This window comes from Squalius cephalus (assembly GCF_949319135.1).
Source record: "Squalius cephalus genome assembly, chromosome: 3".
Lineage (NCBI taxonomy): Eukaryota > Metazoa > Chordata > Actinopteri > Cypriniformes > Leuciscidae > Squalius > Squalius cephalus.
In genome coordinates this window covers 6745930-6771594 of record NC_137124.1, presented here as the reverse complement: position 1 = coordinate 6771594, position 25665 = coordinate 6745930, and the positions used below count along the sequence as shown (strand labels likewise).

General features: G+C 45.0%; 3 protein-coding genes across 3 annotated transcripts; all 3 read left to right on the top strand.

Moving 5' to 3' along the window:
- The first annotated feature begins 21174 nt into the window (after positions 1-21174).
- Positions 21175-21601, top strand: LOC307155752 (histone H2A-like). The gene has a single exon (XM_079866675.1). The coding sequence runs from the start codon at positions 21190-21192 to the stop codon at positions 21574-21576; it is 387 nt and encodes a 128-aa protein (XP_079722801.1). The 5' UTR covers positions 21175-21189; the 3' UTR covers positions 21577-21601.
- Positions 21602-22204: 603 nt separating this feature from the next.
- Positions 22205-22627, top strand: LOC307155467 (histone H4; the record flags this gene model as incomplete). Its single annotated transcript, XM_079866097.1, has 1 exon — positions 22205-22627. The coding sequence occupies one exon, from the start codon at positions 22205-22207 to the stop codon at positions 22514-22516; it is 312 nt and encodes a 103-aa protein (XP_079722223.1). The 3' UTR covers positions 22517-22627.
- LOC307155465 (histone H2B-like) lies at positions 22627-23469 on the top strand (the record flags this gene model as incomplete). The annotated part of the gene is made up of 1 exon (XM_079866095.1): positions 22627-23469. Exon 1 carries the CDS (start codon positions 23095-23097, stop codon positions 23467-23469), a length of 375 nt encoding a protein of 124 aa, XP_079722221.1. The 5' UTR covers positions 22627-23094.
- Positions 23470-25665: the final 2196 nt, after the last annotated feature.

The following is a 25665-nucleotide window of genomic DNA, read 5'->3' as shown; positions in this document are numbered from 1 at the left end:
CGGGGCAACACGTGTCGCTCCGCCCACATCCGATTTTATAAATTTGTAATGCAGCAATCTTATTGGCGAAGACGCTTGAGGCATGAGCAGCACTCAATTCACATTGTTTCAAAGCAGCTTTACAAAAAGTAATATTGTAAGCTTTAACATTGAGCAGTTTTAGGGCTGGGCATTATCACTTAATATGTTGCTGAAATAAGTGATACACTGTTTGAGGTTTAGCCAGTGGTGGAAAGAGTACTGAAAAAATATACTCAAGTAAAAGTACCGTTACATTCCAAAAAATGTAGTGTGAGTAAAGTAAAAAAGTACTTGTCCAAAAAAATACTTGAGTCAGAGTAAAAAAAGTTGCTCATTTGAAAGTAGCTACTCATGAGTAGTGAAAGTAGTGAGTACTGAGCTGCGGATGCTACCCCCTTATAATAAACACTGTACACTACAATTAAAAAATATAGAAAACATTACTGTAGTATCCTGTGTACTAGTAAAAGTAAAATGGATAGCGAGGTAGCATTTATCTGGAGTTTTACTGAACACTTGGATAAGCAATACATGAGCATGACAGACTACAAACACTGCTATCACGCCCCGCCCTGTGCTACTCATTACATTCTGTTTTACCCAAGCGGCAACCTCCCCGTCTCTCTCTTGAAACCAACACGGAAGTGAGTTAAACTGCAATTCGTTGACTGGCCGCTTGAGGCTGTTGTCAGAAGTGAGTCAAATCTGTATCTCCTCCATGTTAAAATGCCAAATTTTACAGCAGAAAAAAACGTGTTTAAAGCCTGGTGTCTGTATGTGGATTTGGTCTATACAGCTCATTTTGCCCTTCATAACAACTGTGAGGGGGGTGAATTATTTTATAACTCGTCCGTTTAGTTGATTAATATTTAAATTTAAGGGTGTGGCCAAGCTACTTGAGTGACAGATGGATTGCCGCCGTCAGTGCTAGCCGTTTGTCTGCTGTTACTAGCCGTCACTTCACCTCAGCAATGTTAGCTGCTGAACTTGCCATCTCTGCAGTGTTTGTGCTTTTTTTCGGGATTATTATTTCATACAATTTAATATTTGGGTAACGTTACAAAGCCCACGTCTTTGGATTCCGTCGTTATCGTTCGAGAGAAAAACCAGAGCTGTATTTCAGTTGTTTTCCTTTGTGAACATGCACTAATGGATGTCTTGCAATTTCGTTGCTTTTTGGGGTTTTCAAATTTAAAACGTCAATAAATGCTCGTTCGTTCTGCTCTCACGGAACAGATGGATTATAATATGCTTATGTAAGTTACCGTCAGATGAAATCATGCAGGCGTCGGCGCTTTTCTCCGTCCGTGCAATAAATGCACATGAATGAGTGCGGATTTTCTAGCGCATTTACTTGCACTTCAAAGGCAATATATCTATGGTTTAACGGTTAAACCATAACCCATTTGAGAGACGGCCAACATCAGAATTTAAAATGGACTGAATAAGCTCTCTACGAACTTGAGCGATGCCGCGCTGACGGACCATGAAAGAGTGACTGACATGTATGCACATAAATCACCTTCATACACAAACACTCTCGAAGTAATACACAGTCTCACTTGTAGCCATGTCTTTTAACTATTATAATATTTCGAATGGCAAAAATAGGAACGTTTAATTGGCTTTACATCATCAGCTAACTCGATCACGTCGAGCTAGGTGATTTCAGATAGCCAGGCCAGGCTCCTCAGCTCCACTCACGCCCCGCCTGTTTGCCTATTTTCTGTTATCCGGGAGTGACGCAAAGCCAAGATGGCGACGGCCGGCTCCGCCCACTTTAGGCTTCAAAAATGCTCTTCAGAAACCTACGGGTGACGTCACGGACACTACGTCCATATTTTTTTACAGTCTATGGTTTTACCTGAACTAATACTGCCACCTAGGGGACAACTCTAATATGACAGAGGTAACCTTCCCCATCTACAACATTCCTCCCCCCTTAAGCTATTGCATTTTTCCTGAAAACAACCATCTCAATAGAATACACTTCTTGAGAAAAAACATACATCTCCCTGCACAAAATCAATTAAACATGTGTCAGTCATTTAACTCTGACACTGAGTAACAATCAACACCACAGTCGAAGATTGTGACTGCATTGGAGTACCTGGAGGTTGAATGTCCATCAATGATGGTTTGGCATTTTCTGAAGCAGGCTTTGCCACACCCGGAGTGTTTGCTTCTGGAACACATCAGTTTCCCTCAGGAATGGAACTCTCTGACGCTGCAAAATCTGCCGCTGGAGATTCAGACAGCCCCAGCGGTTCCATGATCTTTGGTTCCACCAAGTCCTTGTCCTCAAAACTTGCCAATATCTGGTTGACGTGTCTGCGCACAATGTTGCCATCTCCTAGCATGACCTTGTAGGACCCTATTATCTTGGTAATGACCCTGGGGATCCACTTAGGTCCATGACTGAAATTCCTTGTGATCACTGCGTCTCCCTCCTGGAAACTTCTCCCTGAAACTTGCTTGTCATTATGTTTCTTTTGAATGCTCTATTTTCGTTCCACCTTCATTCTGCAGTTCGGATTAATTAGGTCTAATGTTGATCTCAACATCCTGCCTTGTAACATTTCAGCAGGTGACAGCCCATTGGTGGACTGTGGTGTAATGTGGTAACTAAACCGCACTCTTGACACTTTAGTGGTCAGGCTTCTGTCACCTGCCTTCTTCATTATTGACTTGAATGTCTGGACTGCACACTCAGCACAACAATTGGAGGAAGCATGATAACGAGCAGAAGTGATATGTTCGATCCCATTTTTCTGCATGAATTCTCTGAATTCTGCACTCACAAAACATGAGCCGTTATCGGACACATTTTTCTCTGGTATACATTCAATCGTGATGGCTGAAGTTGTGGTCGTTACAGGGTAAACATCCATCCATTTGGAATGAGCGTCCATCAGGATCAAAAACATGTGTCCCATAAAAGTTCCTGCATAATCAATGTGTAACCTTTGCCATGGTTTGCTCGGCCACTCCCAAACGGTGCTGGAGCTGGTGAGTTACGGTGTTCTTGGCATGTGACACATCTTTTAACTACAGCTTCAGTGTCTGCATCTAACTTTGGCCACCAGAAGTAGCTTCGCGCTAATGCCTTCATTCTAGTGATGCCGATGTGACCGCGATGTAGCTTCTGTATCAAGGCGTCCCGCCCTGGCGGCGGTACCACTACGCCTGAGCCCCACAGTACACATCCATCTTGCACACTTAACTCGGTTTTCCTAACAGCATATGGTTGGAAAGCTGGGTCCCTGTCTTGTGGCGGCCAACAATGTTGGACGAACTGCGTCACTCTGGACAACACATTCTCCATCATCAGCACTCGTTCCTCCTGCTCTCTCTTGACAGACTGTTGAGGTAGAGGGAGTCGACTGCTATGGTGTTTTCCTGGCTTGTAAACAATCTCGTACTCATACACTCTCAAGGTTACTGCTCAACACTGTATACAAGGGGAAGTCATTTGAGACACAGCCTTCATCTCATTGAAGAGAGACAGCGAAGGTTTGTGGTCAGTGCAAATGACAAACCTTCTTCCATATAAATATTTGTGGAAACCCTGAATGCCAAACATCACCGCCAGACCTTCTTTGTCCAGTTGTAAGTAGTCCAATTCAGCTGACATTAGTGTCCTAGACATGAAGCTGATCGGTCTCTCCTGTCCATTTGGCATGCGATACGACAACACCATACCGACTCCATAAGCGTCGCAGGACAGGATCAGATATTTTTGGCTTTCATAATGCACCTCAGACGACTGCATGAGTCGCTTAGACTCCTCAAAAGCTCTCTCCTGTTCAGCCTCCCATTTCCAGATTGTTTCCTTTCTTAACAGTTCATGTAAAGGTGTTAACAATGTTGACAGGCGTGGCAGGAACCTGTTGTAGTAGTTGAGCAGTCCTAGGTACGCTCTCAGTTCTGTGACATTGGTCAGTGCTGGTGCTTCTTGTATTGCCCTGACCTTATGTGGCAAAGGATGAAGTCCAGAGGCGTCCACCTTATGTCCAAGGAACTCTGCTTCCTGTTCCATTAACACACATTTGTTGTGCTTTAGGCAAAGACCAGCTTCCTGCAGCCAAGTTAACACCTGGTTCAGTGTTGCAAGGTGACCTTGGTCACTCTGGCCCGTCAGCAAAATGTCATCCAAATAGACAGCCACATTTGGGATGCCAGCCACCAGACTCTCCATCATTCGTTGTAATAGGGCTGGACTGGAGGAGATCCCAAATCGAGGACGATTCACCTGAAACAGACCCTTGTGTGTATTAATAGTGACATATGGCTTGGATGTCTCATCAAGTATCACTTGCTGATACGCATGGCTCAGGTACAGTTTACTGAACCTTTCGCCGCCTGACAACTTCTCAAACAAGTCCTCCAATTTCGGTATTGGATACTGCTCGAGCTTCAACACCTGGTTTACATTGAGTTTGTAGTCTCCACAAATGCGCACAGAATTATCAGCTTTTAACACATGCACGATCGGTGCTGCCCACTCTGAGAATTTCACTGGCTTAATAATTCCCTGGTTTGTGAGTCTCTCTAACTCCATCTCCACCTTCATTCTCATCGCATAGGGCACTGGCCTGGGTTTATAGAACTTTGTAGCCACGCCTTCTTTAACGTAAATTTTCGCTGGTGGGCCTCTCCAGGTTCCCAGCTCCTTTATCAATGTCCTGCCTAACAGGTTTGGTCCTGGGCCTGCTACAACCACTACTGGTAGCTGTTTGACTTGGTCTTTGCACTTTACAGTAATATCTGCCGCTCCTAGTGTTGGTACTTTTTCGCCCGTATAAGTTTTCAAAGTCGTTGAGCAGTCCTGCAACTCTTGTGTTCCCCCTGCAGTCCATAACTTGGCATATTCAGCCTTTCACAAAATCGTCACGCTATAGCCAGTATCCACTTCAAATTCAAGAATGTTGTCATTTATGTTAAGCTGTGCAGTAATGGGGTCTACTTTCGTTATCTCTGGCTCTGTTAGAATGTACATCGTAAATACATCTTCATCACTAGTGACATTCTCCGGAGATTCACTTATGTGATGCGCCGACTTCTTTTTATCGTTTCTGAAACTTCTTACAGACTGCTTGTGCTTCCCTCCCCCCTTAAGCCACTGGTCTGCAAGAGGCGAGGATTTGCACACTCTCTTCAAATGTCCCTTTTTAACACAGCCACAGTCTCTTGCCATATGTTCACCCCCACACCTGTAACGCTTTATATATATATATATATATATATATATATATATATATATATATATATATATACATGAGTCCTGTCTTATTACTGTTGAGTTGAGTAGGTTTGTGGTCATCCATGATTTGAGTTCCTGCAGGCAGTTGACAAGTTGTGTGGTTGGGATCTGGGAGGAGGGGTTTGTGCTGATATAAAGTTGAATGTCATCGACATAGCAGTGGAAGTTGAGTCCATGTTTACAGATAATATGACCTAGGGGTAGTATGTAAAAGGTGAACAGCAGAGGACAAAGCACAGAGCCCTGGGGCACGCCATGGTTGGCAGGTGCTGAATCAGAGTTTTAGCCATTTAGGGTGATGAATTGTTTCCGATCTGTGAGGTAGGACCGGAACCAGGACCGTGCTGTGAGCTCAGAGAGGTGGTGGAGAAGGATGGCATGGGAAACTTTATCAAAAACTGCAGAAAGGTCAAGGGAGATGAGGATGGTGATGAGGCCATTGTCAGCAGCAAGTAGGAGGTCATTAGTGATTTTAATAAGGGCGGTCTCAGTGCTATGGTGGGTTCTGAAACCAGACTGGAGGTGTTTGAATAGCTCATGGTGGGACATGTGATCTTGAAGCTGAACAGCCTCTGCTCTTTCCAGGATTTTGCTGAGGAAAGGGAGGTTGGAGATTGGACGAAAGTTGTTGGGGTCGTCTGGGTCTGAGTCTGGCTTTTTGAGAGTGGGGATGACTGCCGCCATTTTAAAGCTGGATGGTACCACACCAGAGGTAAGAGATGCATTTATGATGTTTTGCATTGGGTGGCAGAGGATGGGAAGACAGGCCTTGACCAGGGTGGTGGGCATTGGGTCAAGACTGCTGGTTGAAGTCTTGGCTAAGATGACCAGTTTTGTTGCTTGATCGGCATCCAGTGGAGAGAAGGCGGATAGGCAGCACTGAAGTGAGCGGGCAACTGAGTGGTGAGAATCCTGTTGGAGCAATGTGGGGCAGGGGGAGAGCCCAGGAGACTGGAGCTGCCGGTGGATGGTGTCAACTTTCTGCTGGAAAAAATCCAGGAACCTGGAGCAGAGGTCAGCTGCATTTGAGGGTTTAGCGGCATCAGGAGGGTGAAGAAGACGGTTGATGGTGGAGAAGAGCAATTTGGGGTGTTTTTGTTGGTTACTGATGAGTGTGGAGTAATACCTTGTTTTTGCCTGACAAAGGGCTTCTTTGTAGTTTGTGACATGTTCTTTAAATGCTTCACAATGGACAGTGAGGCTGGAACTTCTGTATTGTCTCTCGAGCCTATGTCCTATGGTCATCATCCTGTGGAGCTCAGGATGGCAGGGGGCAGGACGAGAGAAAGGCATGTAACGCGTGATGAGAGGAGCTACAAAGTCCAGGCTGAGAGTGATAGAAAATCAGTTGCACGAGAACAACTACTGGAATCCACATGAATGTTAAAATCACCCAGCAGGATAGTAGATGGGGATTTCGGGCAAACAGTAGCACACACTTGGCACAGCACTTACACAGTACTGAGTAGCATAATAACATTAGCTCCTTAGCCTGAGCAAACTCGATCACGTGGAGCTGGCGTAGTTTCATCAACAGGCACCACAGCTCCACCCACGTCCCGCCTCTTTGCCCATTTTCTGTTATACCGAAGTACCAAAAAGTAAAAGTATCACTTAAAATGATAAAAGATGATAAATGATAAAAGTAAAAGTATCACAAGTACAATTAAAAGTAAACAATTTTTAAACTACTCAAAAAATTACTATTGACACGTGTCGCCCTGCCCCATCGTCCAGACTGCACGGGGTACTGCACTGGGGTACTACACACGGACATTATGTATGCTCATATATCCTCGTCAAAAAGGTCTTGAAAGATTCAAAGTCTATTTCCCTTTCTCACAGAATGCAGCCAACAAGGTATTTTGTTTTATTTGTCTGTATTTTGTGTCAGAAAAATGCCATTACATCTGTTGCACGTGCTTTTGCTGTGTGTCAAGTTGATGTGATTTCTGTATTTTGTTTTTTATATTGTGTTTAGTTTTCACAGTGGATTTGGAGAAAAGTCTTCAAATAAACCAGTAGCAAGATAACCACTTGTGTCTGCATGCTTGGAGGGAAATACAGTCTGACTGAACTATTTTACAAAAGCATGACTGTTTGATTGATTGACTAAATAGCAGATTTCTATAATGTTTTGCAGCATAAGGAACTACAGTCAGTTATCTGTGAAATATATGCAAACATAAAACATCAGCAAAGAGAAAAATGTGGGATCCTGATGTATCCATGTAGACAAATAAATACTATTAGTTAAAACAAAATTATAATGTACTGCAGTAACGGACAGTACCTTGACTGAGTCCAGAGTGAACGAGGGACATCAGCACTAAAAGCAGAAGAAACACAGATATGAAGCTTTTCCATTCATTCAACACAATGTAAATCACACACTGATTCACTGATTCAATGATGTGATCAAATACAATCCATTTGTTAACACGCTCCACAGCGCCACCCAGTGCATTTAATTATAACTGTGAGTTGGTGCTTGGGATTTATCATGGACTCACTTGGAATTTTACTACGTTGCTTTGCTAGCCGTAAATGCATAATATTTAATTTTTTTTTGAATAATAATAACAGTTTCGAATATTCATGCACACCCCTAATTGTGACTTTATTTTAAAATAATGTGGAAATAGTTGCCTACAGCTGAAATGAACCAAAACCAGAAAGAAAACCTGCTGCAAGTGACCTCATGCTTCTGGTCTAAGAGTATTTTTACACCTCGTTTAATTCAGCACTTCAAGAGCTCTCGCCTCTTCAGAAATAATTCATGTCAACACAACACATATGTCACTAAATGATCTCAGTTCCTCCTAAAAGCACCCAAAAACAAACCATATGCAGACCAAACTATTTTAATGTTTTGACCGCTTGGAGTGTCTCAAACAAATGAACGTGAAAAAACCCCTTAAACCACATTTAAAAAAAGTATCAATATTGCAATATTGCAATAAAAGTTCAAATTAAAAGAAATAAAGCTCAAGTACAGTTTTCAATCAAGACATTTCTAAAAAAAAAAAAAAAAAAAAAGTTTTGCAAAGCATCAATAAATAAATATGCTTAAAGGGACAACAAAAGTCTGGTTGTCAAGCATTGGTGGAACATGTTCATATGTCGACGTCATGAACGTATTCTGGAAACCTGTGGTTATTCTGACACACGTGTGAACTGACATCATTCAACAACTAAATATGAAGTTCAGGCAAACTGGTTAAAAATAACTGAAAAGAGAAGTTAGCTCTGAGAAAAGCTCTACTTTGTTTGATAAACTTTTTGTTTGAAAATTTTAATTTAATTGGCCAAATTCATTTTGCAGTTATTTCTCAATAAGAGAGTCAGAGAGAAAGAGAAGTGATAGAGAAGATGAGTGTGTGTTCGGTCTCTGTTCTCAAACTCTCTGAGTCTCTGATGGAGAGTTTATTTAAAGATACAGCATCATTCAACACTAACTCACATCAACATACATACATCTGATTTATCTCAACTACTTGAAATAGGAAGAAAGATATTACAACAAATCTAAGCAAAAATAAATACACACATTGCCTCCATCTTTCACACACATTATCACACAGATAAATGCATCATAAAACTCTTTATCTGATGAACACGTAACATCATCACATAAGATCTGATCAATAAATAATACAATAAGCAGTGAGACTGTGGATTCATAGACTCTCCTACAATCATTATTATATCCCATCTTCAGCTGAATACAGTGCATTAGGAACAGAAAACAGAAGATAGTAAAGAATATGATCAAATACTCACAGGTGAGAGGCAGTGCACTGGAGCCCATACTGTCACATTAACAGACGGTGTTAACAGCGCTGAGTGTTAAAACGCACTTCCTGTGTTTGAAAGAAGAGATGAGGGAGGAGGAGATAAACTCTACACAGAAATACACAGATAAAGAACAGAGAGATCCAGTCTAAGATATTTAGCTACTAATTTATTCAAGATGTCACATCTCTGTTCATCTACTTAAAATCATATTTATAATCATATTTTCCAGATCAGTTCTGATGGAGATTGTTCTCACTGTTATTGTGTTCGTTCACAGTCACACATAGAAGACAGACAGTGATTAAAGAGAAATCACCACGTGACATCTAATGTGTGTCTAATGTAACTCTACAACATATCAGTGAATGAAACATACAGCCTTTTATATCATAAAGTTTCTTTCCATAAAAACTAAAATGTTGCTGCTTCAAAGGTGTTTCCTGTTCCTCAGCGCTTCGGCTCTCAGTATAACAGGCCTCGACTCGATGGAACTGAAGAAAAGTTTGGAGAAACAGAATCACAAAAGGCCAGAGCTTCTTTAAGTTAGGGTTAGGGTCAGTAGTAGTAAGTTAATAAAGTGAATAGGGCCATTTTGGAAAATGAGTCCTGACCTTTTAAAAAGTTTCCTTAAAGGTGCGGTGTGTAATTTTTAGCGGCATCTAGTGGTGAGATTTGCGAATTGCAAACAGCCAGTCACTCACGGCTTATCCCCATAGACAGTAGGCTATATAAACTGGACACACAGCGACCCCATTGGATTCAACGGAGAAAAGTGAAGTCAATTAGAAGCACTCACTTCCTGATGGCTGAGCGTACTGCGCAGACTCAAACTGAGCTTGACGACGTAGATGTGACGTGAGCAACCCGTCTGTCTTCTAGTAGCTGTGCCGAGAGAAATCTGAATCATTCCCTTCCGAAACTTGCAGAGACGGAGAGTGTGAGTAGGAGCTGTCCATGAGCTGGAGCAGGAGCAACTTTTGCTAAGTATTCTGATTAATTATTTTGTCATTTTGCCTCCACGTCCCCCCGATCGCCCGTGAGCTTCTCCTCTTGTCCATACGGCAATCTCTCTACTGTGCGACAGAGTCGCGTGGTTATGACGCAATCGTTAGCCTATTTTTACAAAAACTGCTTCTATGGGGCCATAATGTAAGATACAAGGTAATGGAGCCTTTTATACATTTTCGTGTTTCTTTAGAAATAAATGATGGACAAATGGAGTCTTTAAACGCCTCAGATGTAAAGTTATTCGCTGTCAAAGTGACGCCAAAATTAATGGGAGTCAATGGAATGCTAACAGCAGGTGATGGTCTGCTAATCAATGGCGGCGCCCGGGGTAACTTCAATTTATTCCGAACGACTGCCCCCCTGGAATGACCTGACTGTGAATGCATTACCTCTAGCGGCCTCCAGTGGCCACTTACACAGACTAATAAGTGTTTTAAAATAGACACATGATGAATATTTAAAGAAATACAGACCTGAGATAAATAATTAAGGAAAAACAAACTTGCTGTGTCATACATTAGAGTAAACCATAAACAGTTTTTCTGTCGGGGAATCTGTCTGGGCTTCATGCGCTTTATGTTGTTTACAACTTTAAAATGTATCTCAAGAACGAATACTTTTGCAATTAAATTACACCAAAACACAGATGAAATATACATGATTTTCGCCTGAACGCTGATTGGCTGCTGAGCGTAGATCAATTTCGGCAAAAAAAAAGAAAAGATTTAATCAGAAGGTTTATAACTAATGACCTTTTTAACAAGGCCTCTTAAACTAAATACTTTAAGTCATATTTGCTCTACAAGCAGCTGCTAAAGTGACTACATCTTCAGTGAGCCGAAAAAAGCCTCTGAATGTGAAAATGTAAGTGATGTGTTTTGCTGTGAATCTAATTTCAGTTTTCTCCCACACATGGCCATTGAAAAGTTAGACCCACTATATAAGAACGGCTGCTTTTGGAAACAACCCACAACATACTGTGACTTCTGCTATAAAGTTACTGCGAAACCACCTGAGAGAAACTGAACTCATTTAGACTGTGAACAATGATGACATTTATTTAAAGGCCTGCCAACGTTGGTTGATATCACTTTTATGGCCATTAAACCTCAATAAATGCATATATAGAAAAAACTATAATAAGTGTTCAACAGATTATGATTATCCTATATATTGAGATAACTATGCAAGATTAGGTACAAAACCCAATCCTACCCGAATTCAGTGTAATCAGTATAGACAACTAATACACAACTGCAAGAGTTAAAACCGTTCTGCCTTGGTGGAAACAGTGGGAAAAAAAGGTGTCAAACTGTTAAACCTTTTGCATATCTTTCTCTTAAAGTTACTGTTAACTTCCTACGGTGTAATTTTATTTTAAATAAATTTATTTTGTATGTTGTGTTTCAGACCACTAGCTGACAGTAGTGGTCGTTTCTCCCATGCCTTTTTCTGTGCAGGTAAAACCAGGTGAAGGTGATCTCCTCCACTGATGACTGCTCGTTTGGGGATTGGTCTTCTCCTCAGGGATAAGAGTATAAAGCCTCACTGATCTTCAAGGAAGCTGTTGTTTACTGCTGGTTGAATTTGTTGGTTGTTTCTAAACATTGCTGTTGTTCAGTTCAGTTGTGACTGATTTAAAAACTTTACGTTGTTGTTGTTGTTGTTGTTGTTGTTGTTGTTGGTTGTTGTTACCGTGTCTAAATAGTGCTACGTTGAAGTAGACACCTTTTTGCTGTTGTGAAACCAACTGTTAACCTATTTTTTCTTCTCTGTTTCTCTTGTAAATATACATTGGAAGTTCTAGGGAGTGGGTGCCTTTTTTATTTTTGTAATTCTTTTCTGTTTACACTAGAGAGGGAGTCAGGGAATTATTTTTTTGTTTATTTCCTTTTACTTTCTTTAATGTAAGTGATTTGATCCCTATAGTTAGAGGCATTTTGTTTATGTATTTTCTTTGGGCTTTACCCCCCACTCCTGAGGTGTTTAACCCTTTAAAACGTACTCGGTTACCTAACGTAACCTCTGTTCTCTCTAGAGAGGGAACGAGTATTGCGTAAGAAGCTTACGCTACGGGTAAAGTCATCTTTTCTCGAGATATGAAGCCAAAAAATTATCCTTAATTTAATATCTTGTCAACGCAGTGCGGCAGCAAGCAGACCTAGAGCAAGCGAAGTCGCGTGCTCATTGGCTGCTCTGCGGCAACTGCAGCAGCCTATCGCTGAAACCTTAGCGTGACGTCACGCCCAATGAGCGCGCTGGGCGCGCTCACGCGTCACAGCCCATGTGAGGAGGCGTGGCTTTAGCTTATAAAAGAAGGTTCAGAGGCTGCTATTCTCTGGTTTTTGTCGCTGAAGCGAGTGAGCTCGTGGCGCGAGCACGGCGGTTTACGCAATACTCGTTCCCTCTCTAGAGAGAACAGAGGTTACGTTAGGTAACCGAGTACGTTCTCTTACGAGAGGTTCTCTCGTATTGCGTAAGAAGCTTACGCTACGGGAACTTCCCTTGTCAACGCCGTGCGCGCCCCGCATCCACTGAATGAGTCCCAGGGAGAAACCCGGGGAACACTATAACAGGGAACCGGGCGGCCAAGAATGGCTAGCGCAGTACATAAGCACACACATAAGGGGCTCAGAGCGGCGTGGCCGGTCTGACTAACAACCCCAGAATTGAGCTCAACCAGGAGAGCTAAATCACACAGCAGTAGTCTGCACACAGAGTGGGCTGGCTACGCGGGACTTAGACAGATAAGAGTTTAGCCTGCAGGGCAGGAACTTCCAGATTGTAAAATCTCACAAATGTAGAGGGGGAGGCCCAGCCTGCCGCTGTACAAATGTCATGAATGGAAATTCCACTAGACCAAGCCCATGAAGAGGCCATGCCTCTGGTGGAGTGGGCTCTGATACCCAGCGGGCACTGCAGATTTTTAGACGCATAAGCGGCTGCAATCGCGTCCACTATCCACCTGGACAGGCTGTGTTTCGAGGCGGCGAGACCTTTGGTGCGCCCACCAAACGAAACGAAAAGCTGCTCCGAGCGCCTGACAGCGGCGGAGCGTGTAGTATAATTCCTAAGCGCTCTGACAGGGCAAAGGAGTTTACCATCGATCTCGCTGCCGGATGACGGCAAAGCGGAGAGAGAAATGACCTGCGCTCTGAACGGTGTGCCCAGACTTTTGGGGACATAACCGTGTCTCGGTTTGAGGATGACTTTAGAGTCATTAGGTCCAAACTCGAGGCATGCAGCGTTAACTGACAGCGCGTGAAGGTCACCCACGCGTTTAACTGACGACAGTGCTATCAGAAAAACGGTTTTTAGCGTGAGATATTTCATATCCACTGTTTCCATGGGTTCAAAGGGATGCGCTTTCATGGCCTCTAAGACCAGGGAAAGATCCCAAATAGGAACCGACGGGGGTCGCGGCGGGTTCAATCTCCTCGCTCCCCTGAGGAAGCGGATGATGAACTCGTTCCTCCCTAATGCGCGGCCCAGCGCCGAGTCGGCAAAAGCTGAGATGGCCGCAACATAAACTTTGAGCGTGGAGGGGGACCTGCCCGCGTCCAACAGCTCTTGGAGGAAGCACAGCACCTGCGATACCCCACATGTTAGTGGATCCAGCCCTTTGGCGGTGCACCATTTACTAAACACAGACCATTTTGAAGCATAGAGCCGCCTCGTAGAGGGGGCTCTAGACTGTGTGATCGTGTTCACAACCCCTGTTGGCAAGTCAACGGGTAACCGTTGATGACCCACGCATGCAGAGACCAGCGCTCTGGATGGGGGTGCAAAATCGAGCCGTGGGCTTGAGAGAGAAGGTCTCTCCTCACCGGTAACGGCCAGGGGGCTGTGTCCGCCAGCCGTATTAGATCCGGGAACCATGTTTGATTCTCCCAATACGGGGCTATGAGGAGCACCGTGTGGCGCGCTTCCCTGAATCTCTCGATAACCTGCGGCAGCAGGGAGACCGGGGGAAAAGCGTAAAGCGGGCCGCTGGGCCAGTTCTGGGCCAGCGCGTCCTCGTTCTTTGAAAAGAACTTTGGGCATTGCGCGTTGTCTTGTGACGCAAAGAGGTCGACTTTCGCTCTGCCGAAACGGCGCCACAGTAACTGGACTGTTTGGGGATGCAAGGACCACTCTCCCGGGGGAACATTGTCCCTGGACAGTCTGTCTGGACCATCGTTCAGGCGACCCGGCACGTGCGCGGCTCTCAGTGAGCGCAGTGAGTGCTGAGCCCACACTAGGAGGCGTTCCGCCAGGGTGCAGAGCATTTTGGATCTGAGACCGCCCTGGCGGTTCACATAGGCTACCACTGACATGTTGTCTGTGCGGACCAGTACATGGTGGCCTTGCAGGTATGGGAGGAAGTGCTTGAGCGCATTCTCGACCGCCAGCATCTCTAGACAGTTTATATGAAGGCGACACTCCTGGTCTGACCAGCGGCCATAGACCGGTCTGCCCTCGAAAAGCGCTCCCCAACCTCCGTTGGACGCGTCTGTCGAGATAACTTTCCGGCGTGAGACAACTCCCATCGTCACCCCAGTGCGATACCATTCGGCTGCCAGCCAGGGTCGAAGGGCTGAGACACAGCCCTGACTCACTCTGACTCGTAAGCTGCTGGCCGTCCAGGCTCGGTGAGGCACTCGCGCTCTTAGCCAGCGTTGAAGCGGGCGCATGCGCAGTAAGCCCAGCTGAAGCACTGCAGCCGCTGAGGCCATGTGCCCCAAAACTCGCTGGAATGTTCTCAGCGGAGTCTGGTTGCCCGTCTGGAAAGATGCGGCTAGGTGTCGAATGCGGCGCGCGCGCTGCTCTGACAGTCTGGCCGTCATAGCCACCGAATCCAGTTCTATTCCGAGGAACGAGATAAACTGGCGGGGCAGTAATGAGCTCTTGGCCCAATTGACCGAGAGACCCAAATTTTCCAGATGGCCGAGAAGCGCTGTCCTGTGAGACAAAAGCTCTGACTCTGAATGCGCTAGAATTAGCCAGTCGTCCAGATAGTTCAGTACCCGTATCCCCTGAGTTCTCAGGGGAACGAGAGCCGCGTCCATGCACTTCGTGAATGTACGGGGTGCCAAAGATAGACCGAACGGCAGGACGGTGTACTGATATACCCGGCCGTCGAAGGCGAATCTCAAGAATGGCCTGTGACGGGGAATTATCTGGATCTGGAAGTATGCATCCTTCAGATCGAGAGAGATAAACCAGTCTCCCTGGCGAATTTGCGCGAGGATTTGTCTGGTTGTAATCATTTTGAACGGCCGTCTCATGAGGGCTCTGTTCAAGTGTCTCAGATCTAAAATGGGTCTCAGCGTCCCGTCCTTCTTGGGTACGAGGAAATAACGGCTGTAAAAGCCCGACTCGCTCAGAGAAGGATGCACTTGTTCTATAGCCCCCTTGTGCAACAGCTTTGCTATTTCTGCCCGAAGCAGATGAGCCACTTCTGTGTTCACACTCGTCTCGGTTCGCGCTAGAAAGCGAGGCGGACGGCGAGCGAATTGAAGCGAATAGCCGTGCTTTATGGTATTCAGCACCCATTCTGACACGCCCTGGATAGCTTGCCATGCGCTGGCACATCTCGCTAGGGGTCGAATGGTCTCTGGGTTCAGATCGCCGCGCTGTGCGGGATGGGGAACCTGTATCAGAGAAGATAGGGGGACGCGCGCATTGCGCGCGTCGCCGGTGCTCGAATACGGGGGCTCGCAGACAGCGGGGACTGGCTGTGCAGCATTCAATGGCTCGATCACTGTGGACGGGGCACATTTTGAAGCTGGGAGCCCGTGGCGCGAGAGCGGCATGGGGGTAAACGTGTCTGATTGTAAGTGCGCGCGCTCGTGAGCGGGCGCGGGGCTTACATACACAACACGGCCAGTGCTGGGGAGCTTTAGAAGATCTGCATCCCGGGATAACTGAGTGACAGAGCGTGCAGCGTGTAGCTGTGGGCACAGATTCGTGGGCACATTTTCTACACTTAGCACTCGAGCGGCGCTTGCCCGCTTTATGAGAGTGCGCTCTGTGAGCGTTACCGGGGAAACTGTGTTTGTGTGTAGTGGTGAGCACGTGGGTGTGGGCACATTTTCTACACTCATGACACCTTCGGCGTGAGCCGGAAAACCCGAAACCAAACTCTTTATGAGATATCTCTGGGTCGCCGTAAAAACGGCGTTTGTGTGCAGGCGAGCGAGTTGTGTTACTGGCTCGTTGGCTGCGATGTGAACCACTGCAGTAGCCTTTTTTAAGGGGACTGACAGGGCTGAGCGCTTTGATGGCGGTCCGGCCGCAGCGGGACTCAGCCATCTTTTCCTCCCTGCGGCTGCTAGGAGGACTTCGCGGGCTCAGGTTTCAGCGCTATCCTAGGCCGGGGTCCCCGGGGGGGAGGCGGTCTGCGACGGCTGACTGAGCGCTGTCTAGGGCGGCCGCCCTGGCGTCGCGAAGATGGAGGCTGAGCAGAGCGCTGTGTCGAGCTGCGTGCAGGAGGCTGATCCTGAGAGCGGCCTGCAGCGGAGCTCGAGCGGCGGGGCAGAAAGAGGTTCATAGCCTGTGAGGCTTTCTGCACCTCTGAGAAGCGATCCACAATCCCACTGACCGCTGGGCCGAACAGGCCGGTGGGGGAAAGCGGGGCGTTGAGGAAAACTGCGCGCTCCCTTTCGCTCATATCCGCCAGCGTCAACCAAAGGTGCCTTTCGGTGACGGTGAGCGAAGCCATGGACCTTCCGATGGCTTGTGCCGCTGACTTGGTGGCGCGAAGCGAGAGGTCCGTCGCGCTGCGCAGGTCAGTCAGAGTGTCCTGATCCGGGCCTCTCTCGTCCAGATCACGGAGGAGATCGGCTTGGAGGATCTGGAGCACAGCCATGGAGTGCAGGGCGGAAGCGGCCTGGCCGGCGGCAGCGAAAGCGCGGCCGACGAGGGCTGAGGTGGTCCTGCAGGCTTTTGACGGCAGGGCAGACTTTGAGCGCCATCTAGCGGATGGCGGGCAAAGGTGCGTTGCCACGGCTTCTTCGACCGGAGGGATCTGTGTATATCCCTTCTCGGCGGCCCCGTCCACTTGGGAGAGGGTCGCGGAGGCCGGTGAGCGGAGTCTCGCGGAGAATGGGGCGTTCCACGATTTAGCGAGCTCAGAGTGGAGCTCAGGCAGGAAGGGTGCTGACCTAGAGGCGGGCGCTTGGCGGCGGCTAGGCAGAAAACACCCGTCGAGCCTGTTAGGCGCGGGGGCCTTGGGTGGGGACCAGTCCAGTCCCAGCTGGTCGACCGCTTTGGTGAGGAGGCGGAGGAGTTCCGCGTCGACACTGGCGCGGGACTTGCTAGACTCCTGTGTCGAGGAGGCGGAGCGGTGAGACCCCGACCATGCCTCGCTGTCCGAAGCCATGAGAGAACAGCTGTCTGATAAAGCGGCGTCGTCCGCTTCATCCCCTAGGGCGACGGCAGTGCGGGCGAAGGCCGGCCGCTGCGCGTCGGGAAGGGGAGAGGGAGATAGCGAGGCTCGAGGGAGGGGCTCCGGCGAGCACTCAGCAGCTGCCGCGGGTTCCGGTGGCCTCTGAGAGCGGCGCTTCTTCTTGCGCGGCCCGGTGGAGGCAGACGGTGAGACAGCGAGAGCGTCGAACGAGGCGAGTCGAGCCCGCAGGGTCGACATCGGCAGTTCTTCGCATAATTCACAGCCGCCCGCGGAGAGAGCGAGGGCTGCGTGGTCACGACCCAGGCAGAGAACGCAGATCACATGGCGGTCTCTTTCGCTGAGCGGAGCTTTGCAGGAAATGCAGTTAGGCATGATGCAATGTAAAAGGATATAATCGCCGGATAGCGAAGCAGGCAGGGATAGCTGAAGGCGGCGAAGACGACCGGCTTCCTCAGGTAATCCTCGGCTTGTAAGGCGCTTGTTTCAACGGCGGCTTCCTCAGAGTCCAGCGATGCGTAGTGCGTCGCTGAAGAGACAAAAATCAGAGAATAGCAGCCTCTGAACCTTCTTTTATAAGCTAAAGCCACGCCTCCTCACATGGGCTGTGACGCGTGAGCGCGCCCAGCGCGCTCATTGGGCGTGACGTCACGCTAAGGTTTCAGCGATAGGCTGCTGCAGTTGCCGCAGAGCAGCCAATGAGCACGCGACTTCGCTTGCTCTAGGTCTGCTTGCTGCCGCACTGCGTTGACAAGATATTAAATTAAGGATAATTTTTTGGCTTCATATCTCGAGAAAAGATGACTTTACCCGTAGCGTAAGCTTCTTACGCAATACGAGAGAACCTCTCGTAAGAGAACCGGATGTGTCGTCAACGACACAGCCAACCAAGCTGTATTCATGTCACTGTAAAGGGCCCTACACACCGGGACGAATATTGGCGCGCGTTATTCGCCAGCATTTTTCAACGCGTTTTTTGTGTTCACACCCAAGCGATTTTCGCTGACGATGAGCCGAGTGAACATGCAAATTCATTCCCTGACATTAGATGGCGCTTAATGTAAAACAGAAACCACTCCATAACAGTTCTCTTTTATCAAGATTTTTGTAGTCGCTGTCGCGTTTGTCATATAGTTCTTTATGTTCCGACACCAACGAGACCAGCAGCTCTATATTCATCTTGCCTTGCCCTTGCATCTTCCTCGTCTTATTTCTTCCCGGCAGTGTAGACGCTACTTGGTGTATATCTTCTTCGCCGTTACGTATGTGTGCTCGGCAAGACCATTTTGTGTTTGAGCGCCCCCAAGTTGTGTTTTACTGTAACTTCAGAAGCTCCAGACACGTGAACAAAAGCGGCAATCTCATTGGTCGGATAGTTTTTAACACGGCGCGTCAAATAAAAAAAAACGAACCCGAGGCGTTTTTAAAAAAATGACGCTTTTACGCGTGCCGTTTTTCGCGCCGGTGTGCACACTCACATTGGCGCCCTTTGTTTTGTCATGAGGCGTTAAACGTCGGTGAATATCGCGCGTGAAATTCGTCCTGGTGTGAACAGGCCTTGAAGGCCCCTACACACCGGGACGAATATCGGCGCGCGTTATTCGCCAACGTTTTTCAACACGTTTTTTGTGTTCACACCCAAGTGATTTTTGCTGACGATGAGCCGAGTGAACATGCAAATTCATTCCCTGACATTAGATGGCGCTTAATACCACTCCATAACAGTTCTCTTTTATCAAGATTTTTGTAGTCGCTGTCGCGTTTGTCATATAGTTCTTTATGTTCCGACACCAACGAGACCAGCAGCTCTACATTCATCTTGCCTTGCATCTTCCTCGTCTTATTTCTTCCCAGCAGTGTAGACACTACTTGGCGTATATCTTCTTTACCGTTAGGTATGTGTGTTCGGCAAGACCGTTTTGTGTTTGAGCACCCCCAAGTTGTGTTTTACTGTAACTTCAGAAGCTCCAGACACGTGAACAAAAGCGCCAATCTCATTGGTCGGATAGTTTTTGACGCGGCGCGTCAAACCAAAAAAACGAACCCGAGGCGTTTTTTAAAAAATGACGCTTTTACGCGTGCCGTTTTTCGCGCCGGTGTGCACACTCACATTGGCGCCCTTTGTTTAGTCATGAGGCGTTAAACGTCGGCGAATATCGCGCGCGAAATTCGTCCCGGTGTGAACAGGCCTTTAGACAGCAGAAAAGGGGATTGGGATGATTTTTAATGAAATTTGGGAGGCGGATGGCCGTTACTCTTTCATGTATCTAAGCATGTAGTGCGTGCATGTGTATGTGCACGCGCCTATGAATGCGTGCATTTGTATGTGTGCGTGTATGAAAAAAAGTGTCCTAAATGAAAACTATGCAACCCAATGTCACAAAAAAGACTTGTATATATTATAGTTCATTTTTCAACTTTAAAGTGTTAGTTTCTTTCGTTCATGATTTTTTTCTGTTTTTTTTTTCTAAATAAAAATCAGTAAATTTATTCTTTTTTTTTGTCTATTTAAATTCTATTTACAAACTCACCACACACAATAATGGTCAATAACTGTAATTTGTTGAAAGCTTATCTTTTTCTGAAAAAGATGACACCTTGCACATGAAGATAGCACATTGTTTTAGAATTTTACAGTCAAAAAATCAAATTATGTGAAAAACACCTATTTTAGCTTCAGGTTATAAAGGGTTAAACTTCCTTACTTGTGTTACATCAATACATTTTTGTTGTACCACATTTCTGTTGCTTTTAGTGTAACTTTTGGAGCCATTTGTTTTGTTAAAATTTTTGTTACTTTAATGTTGCTTTCCCCTTATCCTAGACTGGGTGGATCGTAACAGTTACACAGACAGATAAAGGCATCCTAGTCCAGACTAAAGGGGCCGGCGTCTCCGGCTCCTTCAAACTAAACAAGAAAGAGCGAGACCAAGACGAAACCCGCCAAGAAACCCGCTGCCGCTAAGAAGCCCGCCGCTCAGAAATCTCAGAAGAAGGAGAAGAAAACCACCACTAAAAAGTCAACGAAGAGCCCCAAGAAGACAAAGAAAGCCAAACCCAGAAATGGCGAAACCTAAAGCAGCCAAGCCTAAAAAGACAGCAGACAAAAAGAAATAAACTCAGTCTTTTTACTTGTTTTATATTTATAAAAAAGCTATTTTAAGAGCTACCCACTAGTTAATAGTAAAGAGTGTTATTTCATTGGTCAAAAGTGACATGGCTTTCCTTTATGTTACAAGTGAAAGCAAATTAACAGGTTAATTTGGGGATGTTATGTTTTTGATCAAGTCTTAAGTATTTATACGTAAATTATACATACATATTATGTGTACATATGTTTGCATATATACAATTAAACTAAAGTTATTATGCTTAATGACCGAAGTGTTTAACTTGTAATCACACATTTTTATTATCATCATCATCATCTATATCATCATCATCATCATCATCAAGATTATCAAAATAAAGTCACCTTTTAAAAGGAAGCCTAGCGGCATTAAATGATACTACAGCGTGACGTGTTTGAGTGTCAGCAGCAGAAAGGGGGGTTTGGTGTTCAGAGGGAAGATCACTGATTGGCTGGCAATGTTTTCAGATTTCAGCCAATAGGAGACTAGCACGCTTTCTTTTATAAGTCACCTCACAACGAGCGACCGCATTATATTTTTATTTCTCGCTTTGCTGGTTATAAACAAACCTATAAGCCGTTATGAGTGGAAGAGGTAAAACCGGGGGAAAGGCTCGCGCTAAGGCCAAGAGTCGCTCTTCCAGGGCGGGACTGCAATTCCCCGTCGGCCGTGTTCACAGGCTTCTCCGCAAAGGCAACTATGCCCAGCGCGTCGGTGCTGGAGCTCCGGTGTATTTGGCCGCTGTGCTCGAGTATCTGACCGCTGAGATCCTGGAGTTGGCTGGAAACGCCGCTCGGGACAACAAGAAGACCCGCATCATCCCTCGACACCTGCAGCTGGCGGTGCGCAATGACGAGGAGCTGAACAAGCTTCTGGGTGGCGTGACCATCGCTCAGGGCGGTGTGTTGCCCAACATTCAGGCCGTGCTGCTGCCCAAGAAGACCGAGAAGCCCGCGAAGGCCAAGTAGACTGACCGAAGCTTCTCTTCAAACCAAAGGCTCTTTTAAGAGCCACCCAATTTCTCCAAAAAAGAGTGATTACATTAATCCAATTATTATTAAAGTGAACAACCCAGAATAAAATAAAATTAGTTTTTAGTACTCCACGGTGTTAATATTATAAATGAATAAATAGTTTTCTGAGCCTTTTCACGCGGCGTTGGTTTTAAGTACAAATGGCAACGCACGGTTATATAGAAGACTGCGCGGAAAATCAGGAGGCGCACAGCCATTGGCCAACTGACAGTAGAATATAGGAATTAAGGATGGTTTAATTTTTTTTTTGTGTGTGTGTTATGCTAGGACGTTTAGTTATTGTATTATGTTTATGTAATTATTATTATAATTATTACAGTTTATGCATATTATTTTTTTTTATATGCAGTTATCAGTATTCCTTAAATCCTATTAATTTCCACTGTTATCAAGTATCAAAAGAGTCAAGACTGACCTCGACATGGTAATGCATAACTGGTGACGTTTAATAGAACCGCCCCTGAATGTGGTTTCAACTAGGTCCGCTAGCTGATTATAAACTCCTCTTCCCCAGTGAGTTTTTTTTTATCATCTGCTGTTGTCAGTTGAAGAATATCTAGTCATGTCTGGAAGAGGAAAAGGCGGTAAAGGACTCGGGAAAGGAGGCGCTAAGCGGCACCGAAAGGTTCTTCGCGATAATATCCAGGGAATCACTAAACCCGCTATTCGTCGTCTTGCTCGGCGTGGCGGCGTCAAGCGTATTTCTGGCCTGATCTATGAAGAGACTCGCGGTGTGTTGAAGGTGTTTCTGGAGAACGTCATTCGTGATGCTGTGACTTACACTGAACACGCCAAGAGAAAGACCGTCACCGCCATGGATGTTGTGTACGCGCTGAAGCGACAGGGGCGCACTCTGTACGGGTTCGGGGGTTAAGAGATCCACGAAGAAGAAAAACCAACGGCTCTTTTAAGAGCCACGCACATTTACACACAAAGAACAAGTTTCCAAGTGGTTTAAAATTATATTAAGTGACGTTTAACGAGATCATGAGTTATTGTTTGTGTTCACATACAGTGATAAAATCGTTATAACATTTCTCTCCGGTCATTATGTGGCAATTAAATATGTTAATATCTGTCTTTTTATAATATGTATTGTATTTTATTATTTTCAATTTGATTAAACTGAAATTATCAATATTGTACTTTCAACATACTGCAGTGCATTACGAAAAATGCGGGAAAATGAAACAAAGAAACATGATGTAATGGGGGATGGCAGTAGGACATGAGGCGATGGGCGGGATTAACATTTAAAGCCTGTGATTGGGTGTCCCACAAGGCAAGGAGCTTTTAAAATAGCCAATGAAATAATTATATGGGTTGGTCCAGAAAAACTAGCAATCAGAGAAGGCCCGTTCTTCCCTTTGTAAATTAGCATAGAGCAGTGAATAAAGCCCGCCTGTAGTGATTTAGCTTTATTGTTCTCTGAGTTTCTCTGACTGAATCATCATGCCTGAACCAGCGAAGTCCGCCCCCAAGAAGGGCTCGAAGAAGGCCGTCACTAAAACCGCCGGCAAGGGCGGAAAGAAGCGCAGAAAGTCCAGGAAGGAGAGCTACGCGATCTACGTGTACAAAGTCCTGAAGCAGGTTCATCCCGACACCGGGATCTCCTCCAAGGCGATGGGAATCATGAACTCTTTCGTCAACGACATCTTCGAGCGCATCGCCGGTGAAGCGTCTCGTCTCGCTCACTACAACAAGCGCTCCACCATCACATCTCGAGAGATCCAGACCGCCGTGCGTCTGCTGCTGCCCGGAGAGCTGGCCAAACACGCCGTGTCTGAGGGCACAAAGGCGGTGACCAAATACACCAGCTCCAAGTAGAGGAGTCAGCTCAACACACACACAAAGGCTCTTTTAAGAGCCACACATATTATTTTTAAAGAGCTTCAATTTTCCTGCACTTTTTTTGGTATAATAGTTTTAATGACAAATTGGTGTTGTCTGACGTTATTGGTGACTTTAAAAATGTAATACAATCCAGCTAAATTTTAGCTCCATTTAGTTTTTATTAATACAGTTTTATAACTGTATATAACATTTATAACTGTATATAACTGTATATAATATTTTATAACAGTCTCAAAATGGAACATCCTGTAGTTTAAAACATCGATTAAGTTATGTCTCTTGTGATAAACATGAGTGTAAGATTTCTACACAAATAAAATGGCAAAGGAGTATTCTTAAGTTGGCTTTATTTTTTTTAAAGGAGATTCACAAATATTCACCTCAATTTTAGGAGTTTGAAGACCCTTTTTCAAGATGTTCATAGATTATCATAACAGATTAATAACAGAAAAGTCCTAACAGATGTAGGCAGCTGCTCACAAGTCTTTGGAAAATGTCACTGCTTGATCGGTTTTGTCTTATTAAAGATATTCCATCTGAAATTACCACCATAAATAAATGGTCCTGATTTTTTTTTCCTTCTTTATTTATTAGTACTATTCTTTTTGGAAAAAAAAAAAAGAAGAAAAAAAGTTGAGACCAATTTTGTTGTTTTATAGCAATATTGTCAGTGGAGATCTGTTAGCGTGAACTATATTAACCTGGAGATTCACACATTTAACATGGGGAGGCTGTAGACCTGGAGCCGGTAGATATACGGCATAGGCAGTTTTACGGCCCTGTTCTCCCTGATGCGTACAGTAAGGGGATATACTGCGAAATAACATCACTAAATCGACGCTCAAAACTTAAACATTAATAACCGTCCTGCCCATAGACTGACCAATTCTTTTTTTTTTTTTTTTTTTTTTTATTTAAATATAACCATTACAGTGTAAAACTGCACTAAGGATTAAAATATCTGTAGATATTCAGTTGGGCTTCACTCTCTTCACTCAGCCTACAGAAGACTATTTATTTTTGTGAATTAAAATATTAATAATACACATAGTTGGATCAGATGACAAGTAATGAGATATGACCTAGAATAGTTATATTCACCGTAGGTTATACAGGAGACTGAGTGAAATATGTTGTGAATTTATATAAAGTTAAATTTTGATATTAACCATATTTAGCCCATAAGACATACCGTGTAATCCTATGGATCCTTGATGAATGCTGTACTATTCTCTATTGGTCGTCATACAAAACATTGTCCTACTTAGCATTTCATGAAGACAAACACAATTTATCCCTTTTCTAAAATTCCAAGGGCAAATTTAGAAGAAGGAGACAATATTGTTGTTCACAAAAAAATATTTATTAACACCTTTTTTGAATTATGATGACTCCTGTAGATGACTCCCCTATGGCTTGCCACTCTTTAACTGTTTTTCTATCCTCCTGTCAAAGTGCTTCCGCTCACTGATAAAAAATTAAAAAAGGACATCTCTGGTGAATTATTTTGATCTTGTCACTGTATTTGCCTGTGTGTGTGCTGCCAAGAATTGATGTCAGGTGACTGTGGATTGCATCAATTTGCTTTTGATCTTCAAAGTACAACCGCACAGGCACTTGTTTTCTGGAACACTTTTGGAAAAAGTCAAGCCACTTTGATTTCTTTTGGCCACTGATGATGGACTGTGCAGAGAAAATTGAAAATTACATTAAAAACATGTCCATGTATATCTCTGCAAGTCGTTTATTCACTAGACATTTATTTATTCACTGTTGGGGGTGGTGTGGCGCAATGGATAAGACACATGCCTTTGGTGTGAGAGACCCGGGTTCGAATCCACTGTGAGACACCAATGTGTCCCTGAGCAAGACACTTAACCCCTAGTTGCTCCAGAGGCGTGCGACCTCTGACATGTATAGCAATTGTAAGTCGCTTTGGATAAAAGCGTCAGCTAAATGTAAAATGTAAATGTAGACAAGCTGTTGGTTTGGAATGCAGCTAAAAAAAGAGATGGGTGTTTACTGTTTATAGTTTATACAAGTTTAGAGAGAGAGAGATTTTCATTTCCTATAGCTAAAGCAAACACACACCTTTATGAGATGCAAGTTAAAGACAACTTGGTAAAGACAGAGTATGATAAAACACACATAAGTGCACATATCCTACAT

What these genes read in the sequence shown, in the direction of transcription:
- LOC307155752 (XM_079866675.1), top strand. Translation starts at nt 21,190, where the DNA reads ATGAGTGGAAGAGGTAAAACCGGGGGAAAGGCTCGCGCTAAGGCCAAG.